The sequence below is a fragment of the Anopheles ziemanni genome, chromosome 2 (assembly GCF_943734765.1).
Source record: "Anopheles ziemanni chromosome 2, idAnoZiCoDA_A2_x.2, whole genome shotgun sequence".
Taxonomy (NCBI): Eukaryota; Metazoa; Arthropoda; class Insecta; order Diptera; family Culicidae; genus Anopheles; species Anopheles ziemanni.
This window is the reverse complement of record NC_080705.1, coordinates 94,485,152-94,501,654: the sequence shown is the minus strand read 5'-3', so window position 1 is coordinate 94,501,654 and position 16,503 is coordinate 94,485,152. Positions and strand designations below refer to the sequence as shown.

General features: G+C 41.4%; 5 protein-coding genes across 7 annotated transcripts; 3 read left to right on the top strand and 2 right to left on the bottom strand.

Moving 5' to 3' along the window:
* Window positions 1-118: 118 nt before the first annotated feature.
* LOC131293806 (OCIA domain-containing protein 1) lies at window positions 119-1,504 on the top strand. The gene is made up of 5 exons (XM_058321863.1): window positions 119-248; window positions 329-463; window positions 543-721; window positions 788-957; window positions 1,018-1,504. The coding sequence occupies exons 1-5, from the start codon at window positions 195-197 to the stop codon at window positions 1,272-1,274; spliced, it is 795 nt and encodes a 264-aa protein (XP_058177846.1). The 5' UTR covers window positions 119-194; the 3' UTR covers window positions 1,275-1,504.
* LOC131293805 (cytosolic non-specific dipeptidase) lies at window positions 1,349-3,925 on the bottom strand. The gene is made up of 3 exons (XM_058321862.1): window positions 3,691-3,925; window positions 1,646-2,764; window positions 1,349-1,566 (listed from the first exon to the last, which is right to left on the bottom strand). The coding sequence occupies exons 1-3, from the start codon at window positions 3,820-3,822 to the stop codon at window positions 1,513-1,515; spliced, it is 1,305 nt and encodes a 434-aa protein (XP_058177845.1). The 5' UTR covers window positions 3,823-3,925; the 3' UTR covers window positions 1,349-1,512.
* Window positions 3,926-4,525: 600 nt separating this feature from the next.
* Window positions 4,526-11,554, bottom strand: LOC131293807 (dnaJ homolog subfamily C member 5 homolog). 3 transcript variants are annotated; one of them, XM_058321866.1, is made up of 7 exons: window positions 11,149-11,554; window positions 9,959-10,097; window positions 9,748-9,900; window positions 9,551-9,682; window positions 8,552-8,620; window positions 7,089-7,290; window positions 4,526-5,985 (listed from the first exon to the last, which is right to left on the bottom strand). In XM_058321866.1, exons 1-7 carry the CDS (start codon window positions 11,166-11,168, stop codon window positions 5,975-5,977), a joined length of 726 nt encoding a protein of 241 aa, XP_058177849.1. In that variant the 5' UTR covers window positions 11,169-11,554; the 3' UTR covers window positions 4,526-5,974. The 3 variants fall into 3 exon arrangements, with proteins under 3 accessions (XP_058177849.1, XP_058177850.1, XP_058177848.1); XM_058321867.1 differs by lacking the exon at window positions 4,526-5,985 and adding an exon at window positions 6,240-6,354 and having other exon boundaries at window positions 11,149-11,177; XM_058321865.1 differs by lacking the exon at window positions 4,526-5,985 and adding an exon at window positions 6,246-6,351.
* Window positions 11,555-12,032: 478 nt separating this feature from the next.
* On the top strand, window positions 12,033-12,819 carry LOC131293808 (cytochrome c oxidase subunit 7C, mitochondrial-like). Its single transcript, XM_058321868.1, has 2 exons — window positions 12,033-12,178; window positions 12,303-12,819. Exons 1-2 carry the CDS (start codon window positions 12,092-12,094, stop codon window positions 12,417-12,419), a joined length of 204 nt encoding a protein of 67 aa, XP_058177851.1. The 5' UTR covers window positions 12,033-12,091; the 3' UTR covers window positions 12,420-12,819.
* Window positions 12,820-13,954: 1,135 nt separating this feature from the next.
* LOC131294825 (angiotensin-converting enzyme-like) lies at window positions 13,955-16,192 on the top strand. Its single transcript, XM_058322871.1, has 4 exons — window positions 13,955-13,967; window positions 14,012-14,099; window positions 14,173-14,355; window positions 14,428-16,192. The coding sequence occupies exons 1-4, from the start codon at window positions 13,955-13,957 to the stop codon at window positions 16,190-16,192; spliced, it is 2,049 nt and encodes a 682-aa protein (XP_058178854.1).
* The last annotated feature ends 311 nt before the right edge of the window (window positions 16,193-16,503 follow it).

Genomic DNA, 16,503 nt, shown 5'->3' with positions numbered 1-16,503 from the left:
TTATTTAAACTTTCATTCATTCTGCAGATGCCATCACATTTTTTCACTTGAAATGTCATAGCTTGTAGCACTGACGCAGCCACCGTGTGCTGCCAATATCAGCTGTTTACGCCGGCAGTGCAAGGTTACATTTTGTAAATAGTGAAATAAAATACAATTCGTGCCGATCCCGTGAAAAACAAACGAGAGTAATCATGCAACGAAACGATCAATTGCAGCAGCACGACGAAACACAAAGAAATGCTTTAGTAAGTACTTTACGCTGTAGCAAGCCACGAAAGCACCGAGTCAAAATGTTCATCGTTGTAACGTTGTGAAACTATTACAGAATTTCCAATTTTCGCCCGAGGAGATGAGAGTCCTTCGGGAATGCAATCGTGAATCTTTTTTCCAACGATCACTCCCGCTCGGTACCTTAATGGGTTTTGGAGCATGGTATGCTGTTAAGAACAACTATTTGAAGGTAAGGAATGTCCTTCCCATCATCCTGACTAGACCTGAAGGACCTGATGTGTTCGTTGTTTGTGTTTCTTCCAACAAAGGCAAGTGCTCGGTTTGGACCCGCCCCGAAGGTATTGGTTGGCGTAACGCTTGGCTATTTTATTGGTAAAATAAGTTACCAAGGGAAATGTGCTGAGAAAATACTGCAGCTGCCCAATTCCCGACTTGCCGAATTAATGCGTCAACGTCGTCAGGGTACGACCGGAATGTCGGATACATTGTATGTCACACCGCATGATACGAGTTAACAAGAGACATCATATTTATGAAGCCTTCCTCGTTATAGCCTACCAGATCAAGGATTTGGTGCATCCAGCATGTTGACACCGTTTGCGTCCACCCCGGCACTGGACCGTCAGCCCGATGAAGCACCCGTTAGTCAAGGTCAACTCAATATGGATTTTGATATTCCGCACTACTCCGGACTGGATGACAGTGGACGACCCACCATTGATTGTAAGTAGAACAATCCTTCCGATATCGCTCATTATAAACATTTTCAATGCGTGTATGCAGCTACTGGATCCCTAGATGAAGATCTTCAGTTACCGCTCGCACCGAAGGCATCCAAAAGCTACGACGAGTTACGCCGGCAGAATCGCGAAGAATACTTAAAACGTCAGCAACAGCCCTATCGACCTGCAACCATTCTTGAAGATAGCCCTCCAATACGTCGAGACGCTCAAGATCGCAGGAGTACCGCCACCGAGGATCAGTCCGTTCCGAGTGCTCCTTCGATAAAGAACAAGTACGGGGACGCCTGGTCACAATAGGAAAATGCTACAATTCTTTCACGGTCTATCATCGTTATACGATAGAGGATTTATAGTAATCCATAACCAACAAATACAAACATCAGTTAAAATAGCAAACTGAATTAGTTTTATTAGAATCCCACAGTAGAGGTTAAATAGCCGGGATGTTAGGAAAACGCGACGATCGAAACACGGTTGCATGTGATGCGGAATTGTGATGTATTTCGTTCTTCATCAGGTTAACAGCAAGTAACGATCAGTTGGCACTAATCTTGGACACCTCGTACAAGTATGCTCCGAGTAGTTTTGTCTGATTGAAACGGAAAAAATAACACCATGTACCAACAATTTATACAACGTAACACAAAAACTCTTGAACTTATACTTACCCCCTCAATGTAGTTGCGTACGTCGAGCTTTTCGTTCTGAGAATGGGCGCCGTCGTCAGAAGCACCCATTGGCAGCAACAACACGTTTTTGCCCGTCGTCTGCTGCAGCGTCAGAGTGACAGGAATCGATCCTCCCTCCCGGGTCATATCCGGATCGACATGGTAGACATGCTTGGTAGCCGTACGGGCCGCTTGGTAGTGCGGGTGATTCGGATCCTCCGTCCATGGTTTACCGCCGTGCGCCATGCGCACCTCGAAGTGATTCGGCGAGCCTCGTTCGGCCCACTTGGCATTCAGATACTCTGCCACGTACCGTTCCGTCAGCTCGGGAGTTTGATCGGGCACGATGCGAATTGAAAACTTGCCAATCACCTTCTTGGGAATGACCGTCTTTTGTCCCGGTTCATAAAATGCACCTTCGATGCCATGAATCGATAGACTCGGTTGACGCCAACGATGCATAAGGATTTTCGTTTTGTCCTCGCTATGCATCAGTTTGCGCGCACCGAGCTCCTGCCGGTAACTACCCACGTCGAAGTGGATAGCGTCATAGATGGCCTGCTCGTTTGCAAGCAACGGTGCGACCTCTTGATAGAGTTTCGGTATTAGAATACGGCCCTCCTTATCAGCAAGGGTACCAAGCAGGTAAATTAGATCGTTCATCGCCTCATAAACGGTACCGCCGAAAACGCCGCTGTGTAGATCTTTGTGTGCACAGCCCACCTCGACCTCGAAGTAGCAGATGCCTCGCAGACCATACGTGATGCACGGTTTATCCGTACCGAGCCAGTAGTTATCGGAGATGCAAACGAAGTCTACGCCGGACAGGAAGTCTTTCTGACGCGCGTACAGCAGCTCGTCCAGGCCTTCGCTGCCGGACTCTTCCATGCCCTCGAACACAAACTTCAAGTTTACCGGTAGTGGTTCTCCGATCGCCTGGAATGCTTCGATGGCGTGAAGCCATCCCAGCACAGGCCCTTTGTCGTCACTAGAGCCGCGGCCGTACAGCTTGCCATCCTTCTCAGTCAACACGAACGGTTCCGTTGCCCAACCATCCTCCAGAATCGCTGGCTGCACATCCAGGTGACCGTACAGACATACGGTTTTCTTCGTGGCGTCCTATCGTATACCCAAACAAAAACGAATCTATTACTCAAACGATGATGATTACATAGACACCGCTTATCAATAGTAAGCTTATCGAACAACGAAGGGCGATATAATAGAAAGCGTTTTAATGAATCAATCAGCTGTCCATCAAGAATCTGTTTACAACTGCCACATGCACATACTGGGAACTTGAGACTAAATTTTGAGTGTGGTTGGCCAACCAAAATCCCATCGAGATAGAGCTGTAAGGTTTCTCTTATCGTCAACCGCAGTTTTCGTTAAGAGGTCCAGTGTTTAATTTATCTCCCGAAAGTAGCCAACAATGGACAAACCGATGTATGGGACGCAAACCTCACTTGAAAAAATATGCTGAAGTGGTCACGAAAGATGGGTTAGACCTTGAGGTTTAGCTTCTGAACAAAAAAAAGGGAAACGATCGGTTATCAACACAGTGTAATAGCGACGGGAATGGGGTATGTGAATCCTATTGAAACCGGATGCTCGAGTGGTGCATCATCGCTTGATACGCAAAAATACACCCTACAAAGAAAAGTACTTGCGGTGGAAACTCCGCCCTCCTTGCTGTCCATTTTTATAAGCTGAAAGTTGCCAACAAAGCGAAATATGCAACATCGTCTGACTATGCAGTAACGATCGCCCCTTATGAGGTCAGTGCATTCGTAGTAAACAAGCCCCTGTCGGGCCCTCTTTTTAAATGACCTTATTCCTTCCCGTCTGCCGCAATCACAACAGGAAAATAAATAAAAACATTGGCGTGGGCAGCGACAGTTCATTGACTTTCCGAGCGCCATTCCTCGATGGCGCCCGGTGACCATTGCTACCATATAACCTTGACTTACTCGCTGCTATTGTAGTTTCGGAAACCGATGACGAAGCTTGACTATTGTGTGGGAAAATCCATAAAAAATACTTACATTACCCAGTTCACCAAGGATAACCTTCGGCAGATCGAGTTCACGGCCATCAGTAAGCTTTTGCTTGCCGACGTCGGCCAGCTCAACCTTGGCCCCAAGCTTCTTCAGCCGGTCGGCCACCCAGTCTACCATGCGGAAAATTTCCGGACGAGACTCCGGCCACGCTGACACAGATTTGATCGCAACCGCTTCGCGCAATGCATCGATGTAACGGGGTTTATTTGCATCGATGTGGCTAAACGAAAAACAAGCAAAGAAGAGTTAGGTGCTATTTATGATACATTCGGAAAAGTGAGTCGAAATCCTCGTACGATAAGTACCTGAAAAGTTTCTCCAGCACCGCCGGGAGCTCTGGGTTTGCCATTTTGGTGGAGTATTTTAAAGCGACGCACTAACAAGTTCCAAACCAAACCAGAAAACTTACGAGTGGACCACTACGGACACTGTCTGCCGGCAGACTGACGAATCAGGCATCGATAGTGCACCGAGCAGTGTAGGGAAGATATCACGAAATTACAGCGAAGCGACACTTTGTACAGCTCTCTTGTTTATACTAGCTTGATTCACTACTTCCATTGCTCAGTTTGTATGCAAAGAGCCGTAAGAAACGAGCATTTCACTTCCTTCTGCTAGCTGGATTGAGGTGGAACCAAATCTCAAAGCTCAGCAAAACAGAGGTTTTATTTGCATTTTGATAATCTCAGAAATAATTACCAGATTGTGTAAAGTAAACGAACTTACTTTGCTTGTTGGACAAACGCCAGTACTGTGGTGTTGTACAATGGTAATTTCGGAACAAATAAAAAAACCCTTAGCTCGTACGATGTTCGTTGATTTCTTGTAACGTGGCAATGAGTTTTTCGTCGTTCAGGTGTCGGTATATTTGATTATAATTATTGTAACGCAGTTCCGCTCTGTTGGAGTCCCTTGCATCTTGAGTTTGTTCAATGTTTCCACTTTTTGTCGATCATAACTTTACAATATTTAAATACGCCGGTTTTTTTCTTATCTGCATAAATGTCTTCGTCCGTCTTTTGCGTCCTTAGTACTGTCCCACCTCTTAATTGGTTTGATTATTTCCTTCCCTTCTCCAGCTTCCAACTTTGTTTCTCTCTTTCGTCACACACGATACATCAACAAATCTCTGTGTTCAAACAGTGTCCAATAAGTTCGTGCATAATGCTTTCAAAAATCGGGATAAATGGATATAAGATATACGGATTTTGAATGTGAGTGGATATAATTTGTTCTTTTCCAATCCCTTTGAATTTTCTGTTTATTTGCAATCATCATCAGCTCGAGAGGATATTTGCTACACGAAAAGAAACATGCGCAATTAGTTATTTAATTATACTTTCGATAGTCTACCAACTCCGGTATACTGGACATAATGGCGCAGTAATTTCTTAATCGTCCGAAAATTCAACATGCGTCACGGTAGCCCCACAGATAAATTGAAGAAGTATTTGACAAAATCTAATTAGTAATATGTTATAAATGAGTAGGAAATAGATCCTATCTGTTACTTCCATCAACAATATAGCCTTTTCTCAATTTGTTTAACGATCGTTTTCTAATATTTTTGTTGTTCTTGTACTTAACTTTTCTCGCGCTCTTACTGTGGAAGAAATACATATCATTCTTTATCAGCACTTTCGCTAACTGAACAAATATCTCAACAAAGCAGTAGTACTGAAAGCCTGTTGTTCCTTCTTCGAAACACCTCGACTGCCTCACAGTATTGCATGACGATAAATTACATTTTGTCGCTAGAAAGGTATGTAAAATAATGTTAGCTTATGTTGGATCGGTTTCGTTTAATCCTTCGCTATTTTCCATTGGATTTACGGGATAAAGCCTTTACTCTGCTCATCGAATGCACACGAACGAACACACACACACACATATTATTCTACTAAGTAGTTTTAGATTTTTGTCTGTTCTGTATCGAGTTCTTTTTCGCATGGGAGCAGAAGCCATATGAACTGTGGCGATTGCAAAAATAAGAATATGCCTTACAAGATATTTTTTCCGTTGAACTTCTTTACAGAGAATTCTGCGATCGTTTCAGCGATTACCAGGGTTTGTTATTATTGTTACATTAACTTGTATATGTGTTATTTGGTTCGGTGCATAGTTCGCTGCACATAAAGGTGTGTTGCAGAGGACCCTTGTCCTGACCGACTAACCTCTTCTCCGATTCGGCAAAGACGTACCCGCTCAACAAGAACCGAGCGGCTTCCTTTTGAACCAATATTGGTATGTATGGCGGCGAATAATACACTCACTTCATACCTAAAACAAAGAAGCGAGATAATTCATTAGTTGGTTTATAGTTAACCTGACAAAACTAAACGAATAAAAAAGAATTTAACTAAATTCTTAACACTTCAGCTACACAATAATAATGCTATGCTTAATATCTCTTATCCCTTTAACTATTTCAATGTCCGAACAGAGTTTCTTAGTCTAGAGAGGTATTCAAATTTACAATTACAATACAGGACTCATAACCTATTTCTTCACGCGAATTTTACTTACTTAGAAACCCAATGTAAATAAACTACAATTCAACAACAAGGTGCAGAATTGAAGACGTGTTGTAGTGAAGAGCCTTCAGAATACACGGATACGTGGAAAGACATCAAAATTGAAGCAAATCTCCTAGGCAAAAAATGAATATTGCAAAAAGATAACCCTTAAAACATTTTGAACATGTCAACACCGCCAAATCATTCCATCCCGAAAATATACACAATAAATGAACGATGGTTCTGTTTTGTAATTGAACAACGGACATTACAAGTGAAACAAACTTAGGTGACTTGTAGTAACTAAACACACATGATAATACGGTAATTCAAGACGATTGCCATTATATTACGGTATAATACGGTAATTCAAGATGTGCCACATTTAGTATGGTGTCAATGGTATTGAAATGGAGGTAATCTAAAAAAACAGGGATTCGGCAAAGCATTAACAATACAAAGTTCATTCATGCAAGTACAAAAACCACTGTTCAAAATAATCAAAACTATTTGTGGAAAGAAGGTGAAATGTTTACCATATTCTTTTAGTTTAACATTTATTGAAGAAGCTGGTATCAAAATCCGAATAGTATTTTTAGTGGCCTTTTAGTTCCGTAGGCGAAGACAGCAGCATATGATGAAAAATCAATGAGAAATGCATTAGCTGTTTAATATAACATAACGCGTTCCATATGATGAAAGTATTTCCACTGATCTTTGCATCTAAATATAGTTACTGTGACTGTGAGACTGTAGTAAATTCAATGATGTGGCCACACTTAAGCGGAAGCTATCAATATCGCTTTTGCAAATATTCCAACACAAATGGACACACAAAATGATCAAATTCATGCATAACCTTCTTACCAGGTGTGTAAATGGGTTGATTTCCCTTGTTCAAGCCTGTGCTCTCCGTGGCGGCCGAACCGGTGAATGGGTTCGTCGGATTTGACGAAGGCGGAGGCATTGCATAGACGGGCATACCAGCACCCTGTGCCTGGCCGGCCTGTGGCTGAGAAGTCACAGGACCACCGCCAACGCCGTTATCCTCCAGATCTGCCAAATCCTCCTATAATGAAAAGAGAAACAAAAGAAACAAATATGAGTACAGAGCGAAATTATGAAGGGCATCACTATGCGTGTTTTCATACAAACACTATAAGCATATAGCGCGATACGCGTGTTTGTTCTATACTCATTAGTAATTGGTAGAGATTAATTGCACCTAATAGCCCAATGTACCTAAATCCAGCATAAAAGCCCAAGCACAAACCTCACGGGACAAAGCATAAGCTTTTACTGCAACTAATCCATTAGCTGTGTTTGTTAAACCATTCGATACTTATTTCCTACCGAGCATTCAAAAGCAACGGTCTACGTTTTGTTTTCCAAACACACCGTACACACAAGCTTACATATTTCTATTTATCGATTACTGATAAGGAATCGGGGAAACAATTACCTTGTTGATATGTTGTTTTGTTGTGAACGAAAATTTGATTACCTCAGATTCTGTTGAAAAAACTTAGATGCTAACAATGCTGAATAAAAGCATTTGATGTAAGTAAAATGAAGCATAACGTCACCAAAAACAGGTCTAACATTTATAAAAATTCACACAACACTTTTCCCGTGATATTAGCGAACACAAATCACACCAAAGACGTTATTTCCACATTCACCCAGAAATAATTATACGTACTTGGCTTTACTATACGGGTAAAATTTCAATTCATTTTACTCTTTTTGATTTAAACCCCCATTTTACAACTCCAACATTGATAAAATTAGTTCTTGGACGCTAGTTTGAACAGCCACGACTACCTATACCTGTTATAAATCCCAAATTTGGTAGCAAAATATCGCAACTATTGCTTACGAAATATTTTATTTTTTGCTTGAATTTATACTGAATAATGATTTTAATCACTTTATATTCATAAAACACTATTCCTTGCTGCCATTTTGATTCTCCCAGATTTCCTAACGGACTCCATTTACTCATAAAACATGTTTCTAAGATATTGTTTCCAACTACATTAGGCGAAAAAAAGAAGAAAGAAAAAATATTTAATGAGTGAGTGCTTTTAGTGTTGTATAAACATTTGAAAGAAGGGAAATTAATGGGGAAACACTACACAGGGATATTATTTAGTGGGAACTTCGCTAACTGCAAAGTGTATGAGTGATACTTTTTATGCAAAAAATAATTAGTTTAATATGCAAATAAAAAGTGAAATAACTATGAAATAGGATATAATCGTGCGAAGGGATGATGTTAATGAAGAAGTAATGACACATCGAAATACAAACTATAAACCTATACATACATTTGGCTTTGGTTGATCTGTGACGACCGATCTTTCCCCTGCGTTGCTGCTGCTTGCAGCAGCATCTCTCTGATAAATGTAGATTAAAAACATGTAAAAAAAAACAGATGATAGAAACAGTGGATGTATGTTTGAAAACAATGTACTACTGAAGATAGAACGGTGATGGATGAGAGTATTGAGTAACATCAGAACAATTAAAGAAAACCATTGATTCACACCTCGTAAGATTTGTTTGATGATGGTGAAACAACGAAGGAATAAAAAAATTGATTTATGATAACCAAACAAGGTTCTTGGATTGAAACCAAATATTAACTAAGCATTAACGAAGACATCCTTCTAATGCAAATAAAATCGTATAACTTGGAGATAGTAAGTGTAAATACAATTGTTATGCAAGATGAAATGCTAATCGTTTCTGTAAACAAATTATCGACTATTCGGCAAGTCAGATGATGGTGCAGTGCAACGACAAAAATATGGAAATAAATAAAAGTACAAGCTTCAAATATAAGCGATGTTTCAGCTCCATTATTTTTTTTAAATTAAATGTTAACGGTCATGTCTTGTATAATACCTAGTTTTATAAGTTTTTATTATTAAATTTTGGGAATCTGTATCTGTAATATGTGCCAAAATTCCGCTTCTTAGACTGAAAATTGTAAGCGTTAGTCGGAAGTTGAACCAGATTTAATGGATCAACTTGGGTAAGATCAAAACATATTTTGTTGACCTTTTTGATAAAAAAAAACTTGCGAATTACGAAGATAAGAAATGGAAAATTCTTTGTCAAGGTTCTAACTGAAATGTGCTGCTAGTATAAATATCATTGAACATAGTTTAACTAGCAATTAGACATCAAGAGCACGCGATGGATGCTAAGAGCAATTGACTTTTCAAGCTGTAGCAACATTCTACAACAAAATATCAACACTTCAATATATAGCCAAAGCCAATTTGCGATGACACACAAAATAAATTGTTACTTTAACTTACGTGTAAATGATGGTAATCCCCAGCGTGCTCCGGAGGTACAGGTTTGTATTTGCCGAAGCAGAAGTTGCAACAGCAACAGCAACAGCAGCAGCAGTAGCAACCAGTGATAATACCGCAGATCATAAACAAAGCCTAAAAGAGAAACTCCATGATATAAATATGTTTTTGCCTGGACAAAACGAATCAACCAAAAGTACCTTGCACGTGGGCGACGTTACAACGAAGTAAGCGTTGACATTCTCCTCGCCAAACTGTTCGGCAATGTACAATCCGAGGGATCCATAGTTATCATAGATGTTTCTCTTCGTTAAATCACTCAAAATGGAATGAGCACGGTTTACTTCTTTGAACTAAAATTAAATAACATTGCTTTGATTATGTACAGACATACATGTACGGTCAACTCACTTTTTCCGATGCATCTGGATTATTTGGATTCTTATCGGGATGATACTTCAGCGCGAGCTTTCGGTATGTCTTCTTAATCTCATCTGCGGTGGCTGTTTTTGGTAGTCCCAACGTTTGATACAGAGTATCACCGGATGTTCTGAGCCGTACAAAATAAATGTAAAAAGTAAATTATTACTATTAACAAAAGCAACTATGTTATGGTTAGTGTTTCATAGAGCATCAAGTTTTGTTCGTTTTTAGATTGTTTCGTAGTAGTTAATTCCTTCTTCATCGTTAGACAAGATGCTGAATTCTTATCAATTTTCGACTGATTAACGCGACCAATCAGTCGTTAGCTGCGGCAGTATGTTTTTTCCTAATGCCTCCGAAAGAACGATAGTAAGTCTTTCAATTTTAAATGCCGATCGACCCAATGCACATGTTTAGAAAAATCAATTATACCTCCAACATTTCTGCGAGAAGGATCAAAGGAAGAAATTCCGTTCAAATCACAAGACAAAGTAATTTTTAGACAGTTCTCTCATGCTTTCATTGAAAAAAGCAAGGTGGTATTAGTTCCTTTTTGAATCGTTTATATAGGTAAAGGACATTTGCAGCGTTTCTTTTTACATCAATATTTTTATATAGCAGAAGGATGGAGTAAAGGATAACATCATAACGCTACGGTTGCCAAATAGTCTCTCGCAGCTGCTTCGTTACACACAAATCAGGATAAAAGTGCGAATGTATGCATTGGGAGCACGATATCCTTGACCAACACATCACCGTTAAACGAATACACACATTTGTAGCTGAATTATGCTACACATGTGACGAAGATAGTCATTTTTCTTTTCGTACCACTCTTCATAAGCTTTCCTAACTTCAATTAGACAGCAATGTATCCTAATGGTCAGCGTATAGAGTTTTCCAAGAAATTCGTTTAGTAGTCAATATTTTCAGCTCCCCGGGCAGAGCCAAGAAAAAAAAATCAATATTTTCCAGCAGTTTACTTCGAGCCTGGCCTGGGTGGTTTTTTATCCGCCAAGTGGCAAACATGAATGAAGTGGAAAGACAATAATACTCTACAAACGCAGAAGAAAATTAAAAAAAACTGAAAAATTTCAATACCACGATGACTGTACAGCTTGGTGAGCAGGGTAGCAGACTTAAATCTATGAAATTGTTGTTATATGCAAGAAACTTACGACAATTTCCTTTTATCCATTGTGATAAGAGTAAGATTACGATATCGTGTAGACTAGCAGCTGTTTCGCACGGTCAGCTTCAATTGTTCACTTTCAAGATTGTGGATTAAGTTCTAGCGAACGGCGGTCGAGATCACGAGCCTTCTTCAATAGTTAGTTTTCAATTGTATCAATCCGCTTGGTCTAAAGTAAAATTTCACTTATGCAGCACTTGGTACACAGCAGACGTTGAATTACGGTACGAATACGGGAAAGTGACAAGGGAGGATCCCTCAGAGTGCTGTGATGACTACTGCCAACCGACCACTAGCATTACACCTTGTTTGTGATTTTCGGCACGATTTCACTACACTTTATATCCGGTAATCGACAAATGCGCAAACGTTTCCTTCTCGACGAACTATGCTTTACTGTGTGGAGCGAAACTTAGCAGCACTTTCGTTGCCGTTTACTTCAGTGTTTTTTCTCTAAAGTCTTGAATGCCTAAAATTTTCCACTTGCAGCGCGCATCTGGGGAGATGCGAAAAGAAACACCACACGATGATGACGTATGTCTTTTCTGATGAATTGGAGTTAGGCTTGTGCTACGAAGTTAACCATGCAGTATATACTCTGTTTATCAATTCGTTGGCCTAATTGAAAACAAAAATTAATATTATAATACAAATGTTCACGGTTTTACGTCCATAAAAATATATGCGTGATAACGTTAATGCATGGAAAAAATATAAATGTTATTTCAACACCAAGAGAACATCAATCGACGACTGCCAAATCAAACCGCCCGGTGAAAAAACTGCTACGTGAAATTTACGTCACATTTTCGAGGGCTTCAATCGCGATTGCTGTCATTTGCTTTTTGCGAACATATTCACTCCGTGTGGAAAACAGACTCGTTTGCTGCGAGGAAAGTTTACTAAAAAGCGAAACAACAGAGACCAAAATGTTTGCCCGTATCGCCAATACCACTCGTTCCAGCGTGAACAATCTGGTCCGATACTCCCATTCGCATGGTGGTATTCCCGGAGAGGTAAGTTTTTTATCTTATAATGCGGCATATGAGAATTTATATTACATAATGCAACATTGAGTATATTAGGCATAGAAAAAGACAGTACTTTCCATATATACTATTTTGATTGTCGTTTTTATAGAACCTGCCGTTCAGCCTGACCAACCGGTACAAGCTAACCGCCATGTTTATCGTGTTCTTCGGATCTGGTCTGGGAGCGCCGTTCTTCATCCTCAGACATCAGCTGTTGAAGAAGTAAATCCCCCGCTTCGTTTGCCGGAACCAGCATAGTTATGTACTGGATATCCGGAGTTTCCTGTGCTAGTGAGTTGCAAAACAAACGCTATGTCCGACGGATGAAACAACAATAAAATCATCCAAGTTTGGTGCGCTAAACCTTCCACTGTTGTATATTATTCCCAACCTTTATCGCAGATCCACCCCACTGGCTTCCATAACAACAAATTGTTGCGAGGAAGAGGGCACAACGGTTGATGACATAAGCGCCGACGCAAAAAGAATCCAATAAATTATTAATCAAAGATAAATCCCGACAAATTGAGCTACATAAGTTCTCATTTTAGCTTATCACTATGTAAATGTCGGCTTCCCTTTTGAGGGTTGGTTAATTTGACTCCTCTTCAGCTTCACTTTTCCCTTCGATAATTTTTCCGAGAACTATGGGATGGTAGCAGTCAAATACCTTTTTGAATATTAAAATCGATTAAACTAGCCAGCTATGTCACAAACAATTTTTCTTTTATAATAAACAGTGATGCTTGAAAAATGTCTTCAGGGCAAACATATTTCTTGAGCATCTCATCACACCAATCTTTCATTTGGATTATCCTCAATCCAATACTATGGAACATAATTCTTTGAAGGGTGATTTGGTTTACGCCCAAGGCGCGAAAACAGCTCACTTCGTTCGTCTTATGCTGATTCTTCCCGCGCAAGTTAGAGAAACGGACCGTTCAAAGGCGACTGGATTATGTGCCTTGAGCTTTCTTGCCGCAATTATCACGTTTCCATCTTCAACATGCTGTTTTTCATGGATTACTTAAAAATATAATTCACAATCATCGAATGCTTCAAATAAAAGAAGGAGATGATTTGAGGAAAAGCGCCATACAACTCCTATGTAGTTACACGTTACGATTCACCTCTGGAATATCTTTTTGCTCTGGGGAAATCAGAGCTCAACTACCCGCGACGGCGGAATGTGCTGTGGATAAGAGTTTCCTTCGGTTGTAGAGGCTACGGGAGGTGCAAGGTCGAGGTCCGGATGTGCGTTCGGTGGAGAGATTATAAATAAGGGACGTTTACTGCGCTAGGCGTTCAGTGAATCGTTGATGGGCGAACAAGTCCAACGGTTTCGTTTGAATCGCCAGTAGTTTCTTGCCAGCGATGATGTACCACCATTGCTCATGGCTTGGCCCGCTGTGTTCGTTCCTGATACTCGTCGTCCTAATACAAGTCCAGTCGTTTGTAGGTGCCACAGGGCAATTTAGTAATGGTAGGTAATCCAGTGTGGTAAGCTTTTTCATTACCTCTTGGCAAAAGACATGGTATTTTATGGTGATCATAAAATAAAACCCATTTATAAAATACTACCATGTCCAATTTCGTCAACGTGGAATTTATAGTTTTTGATGTGAATCATACTAGATGATAGTGCTACACAAAACGGCGGATTTTGCTGTAACGATAGCAAATTCAGTTGCTGATACTAATTGGGCACCTTTTTTAAAACTTCCTTGTTTTATGGTGAAACACTTTGCGAAATGTAACCTAATGGGGACGCCTGGTTATTTAACGCCATCGACCAACAACGATTTCTGTTATGGATAGACACTGCAGCTAGGACATGGTTTGAACGTATGAATGCCGAGTTACAATCACTGAACCATCAAGCAGCGCAATATGGATGGGATTTGAGGTAAGGTAGAGAAGTAGCGCAAGGATGTCCGGTACCGAAAACATTCGGAAACGCTGAGTTCACTTTCCTCTAGCATACAAAAACAATCCCGCGAGGAATTCACGCTTGAAGGCTTAGTGCAATTAGCTCAACGGAAAGCGACATGGTTGCGGGAGACGTGCGAGGAGGGTGCCGTGCATCGGAACTACGGATGGCCATACGATCGGGCGTACTATCTACTATGCCGTGGATCTCGGAATACTCCTGAGGAATTGAGGTACTGTTTTATTAAACATGACGAATTTGCACGTAGACTTTCCGCGTTATCTCGTATTTGTTTCATTTCCAGTGAAATGGCGCAGCTTTTTTCGTTCATCCAACGCATCTACACCGAGACTTCGATCTGCATTCCGGTAGAATGTGGCTCTGAAAGTCCTTCATTGACAGAAAGAGTCCTTTGGAGCAACTCTTTCGTGCGTTACCCGGAACGTACCACATCACGGTTGGATCTCTCTCCGATTGAGCCGCTGGTCAGAGAGCCAAACAAACAACACAACACCATGCACTTTGCCGAAGAATTGACCTGTTTTCACGGTGAACCTGATCTTGAACGCATTATGACTGGGGAAGGATTGAATCGCGTGTGCTCAGGAAATTTGAAGCATGAAACCATCTTCCGTTGGGCCTGGGAATCATGGCGAATGGCCGTTGGGCCACCGATGCGAGAACCATACGCTCGTTTGATTGATTTGATGAACATGGGTTGCTTGCGGAGCGCTAACCATGGTGACGCGGGAGAATGTTGGCGGGAGGATCTTGAGGTTGCCGAACTGAGGCTACTAGTGGATCGACTGTGGAAAGACGTGAAGCCATTCTATCAAAAACTGCATTCAGTAGTGCGTCATTTCTTGCGAAAGAGATACGCCCCAGAAGAAGTCTCCGTGGATAACGACGAACTGCTTCCCGCTCATCTACTTGGTGGCATGTGGAGTCACAGCTGGACCAGTTACGTTCACGATATCATTCCACATTCGGTAGACATCGATCAACAATTTGCTAGCACCAATTGGTCTTCGCTGGATCTCGTACGACGAGCAGAAGACATCTACGCATCAATGGGACTTCCTCGGATGACGGAAGCCTTTTGGAAGAACAGCATAATCGGAAATGCCAGTAAAGATGGGACTGTGAAATGCCACGGCTCTGCCGCCAACATGTTTGCAGACGATGCTGGCGACCTCCGTATGATCGTATGTCCACGCTCAGAGTCCGCGGCACAGGATTTCTATGTCACTGTCCACGAAATGGGCCACATTGTGTACTACATGGAGGCCTCGAAACAACCTACTATCTTCCGTGACGGTACGTCTGCCGCATTCCAAGAAGCGCTCGGTGATAGTGTTTATCTGGCCGCGGTAACACCGCAACACCTGGTACGATTAGGAATCCTCGACTCTAAGCACATGGCTCCGGAGAAAACCTCTGTCCCCTCTAAACCTGCACCCACGGATGCCGATCGACGAGCACAATCTCTGAACTCGTTCGATTACGTCTTTCTGCTACGTATGGCATTAGCAAAGATCCCGACGATTCCCTTCGAGTACCTTATGGATAGCTATCGCTGGGATTTATTCGACGGATCAGTCAATTTTAATGCGCACGCCAACGATTACTTCTGGTTCCTCCTGGAGCGCGAACAAGGAATTCGTCCTCCTTCATCGTTACGCGCCCGCAAACCGCTCTTCGATGCGGGGGCAGTATATCATCTCTCCGACAACACGCCTTTCGTGCGTTACTTTTTGGCCAGTTTTCTGAGCTACCAGATCTATGAAGGCCTATGCAAGGGTGCTCTTTTTGGTACTGCTAGTACGCATTCATCGAACGACATTCCGATGCCCCTACATCGTTGTGATCTGTACGGTTCAAAGAAGGCTGGAAAGCTATTGCGAAAGGCGCTTTCCCGTGGAGCGTCCGTTCATTGGACCGACGTATTGGACCAGTTAACCGGTGATGTGGAAATATCAGCTAAAAGTTTGTTGCGCTACTATCAACCGCTGGATGAATTCTTGGACCAATTTATCGAACATCATGGACTAGTCGTTGGTTGGAATTGATTCGTCCTGTTCCTACATGAACTCGTAAATAGTGCATATAAACCGATGGACAATTTAAATAGTTATTTATTTATATTTCAACAGTATCCCCTTGCTTTGTACGTAAGTGGGTCGCTTGTTGTTTAGTGCTGATTAACAAAAATAGCTTTTTCATCGTTACGTCTCGCTACATTTTCATAATTGTGGTAGTTGCTTTACAGTTCGCATTCATGACTATCTAAGCCATTTAAGCACTTTGTCTGACCCTTGCAAAATCCACCTGTGCACGTATTCATGGTTGCACCTCCGTTAGAATTTCAGTAGAAAAACTT

What these genes read in the sequence shown, in the direction of transcription:
- LOC131293806 (XM_058321863.1), top strand. Translation starts at nt 195, where the DNA reads ATGCAACGAAACGATCAATTGCAGCAGCACGACGAAACACAAAGAAAT. An exon ending in ACCGGAATGTCGGATACATT is followed by an intron (nt 722 to 787) that starts GTATGTCACACC and finishes TCCTCGTTATAG; the next exon opens with CCTACCAGATCAAGGATTTG. An exon ending in TGGACGACCCACCATTGATT is followed by an intron (nt 958 to 1,017) that starts GTAAGTAGAACA and finishes GCGTGTATGCAG; the next exon opens with CTACTGGATCCCTAGATGAA.
- LOC131293805 (XM_058321862.1), bottom strand. Translation starts at nt 3,822, where the DNA reads ATGGTAGACTGGGTGGCCGACCGGCTGAAGAAGCTTGGGGCCAAGGTT. An exon ending in TCCTTGGTGAACTGGGTAAT is followed by an intron (nt 2,765 to 3,690) that starts GTAAGTATTTTT and finishes GGTATACGATAG; the next exon opens with GACGCCACGAAGAAAACCGT. An exon ending in TACGCAACTACATTGAGGGG is followed by an intron (nt 1,567 to 1,645) that starts GTAAGTATAAGT and finishes CGTTTCAATCAG; the next exon opens with ACAAAACTACTCGGAGCATA.
- LOC131293807 (XM_058321867.1), bottom strand. Translation starts at nt 11,168, where the DNA reads ATGGATAAAAGGAAATTGTC. An exon ending in TAACGTCGCCCACGTGCAAG is followed by an intron (nt 9,683 to 9,747) that starts GTACTTTTGGTT and finishes TTTCTCTTTTAG; the next exon opens with GCTTTGTTTATGATCTGCGG. An exon ending in CAGATCAACCAAAGCCAAAT is followed by an intron (nt 7,291 to 8,551) that starts GTATGTATAGGT and finishes TTTTCATTATAG; the next exon opens with GAGGATTTGGCAGATCTGGA.
- LOC131293808 (XM_058321868.1), top strand. Translation starts at nt 12,092, where the DNA reads ATGTTTGCCCGTATCGCCAATACCACTCGTTCCAGCGTGAACAATCTG. An exon ending in ATGGTGGTATTCCCGGAGAG is followed by an intron (nt 12,179 to 12,302) that starts GTAAGTTTTTTA and finishes TCGTTTTTATAG; the next exon opens with AACCTGCCGTTCAGCCTGAC.
- LOC131294825 (XM_058322871.1), top strand. An exon ending in CAATATGGATGGGATTTGAG is followed by an intron (nt 14,100 to 14,172) that starts GTAAGGTAGAGA and finishes ACTTTCCTCTAG; the next exon opens with CATACAAAAACAATCCCGCG. An exon ending in AATACTCCTGAGGAATTGAG is followed by an intron (nt 14,356 to 14,427) that starts GTACTGTTTTAT and finishes TTTCATTTCCAG; the next exon opens with TGAAATGGCGCAGCTTTTTT.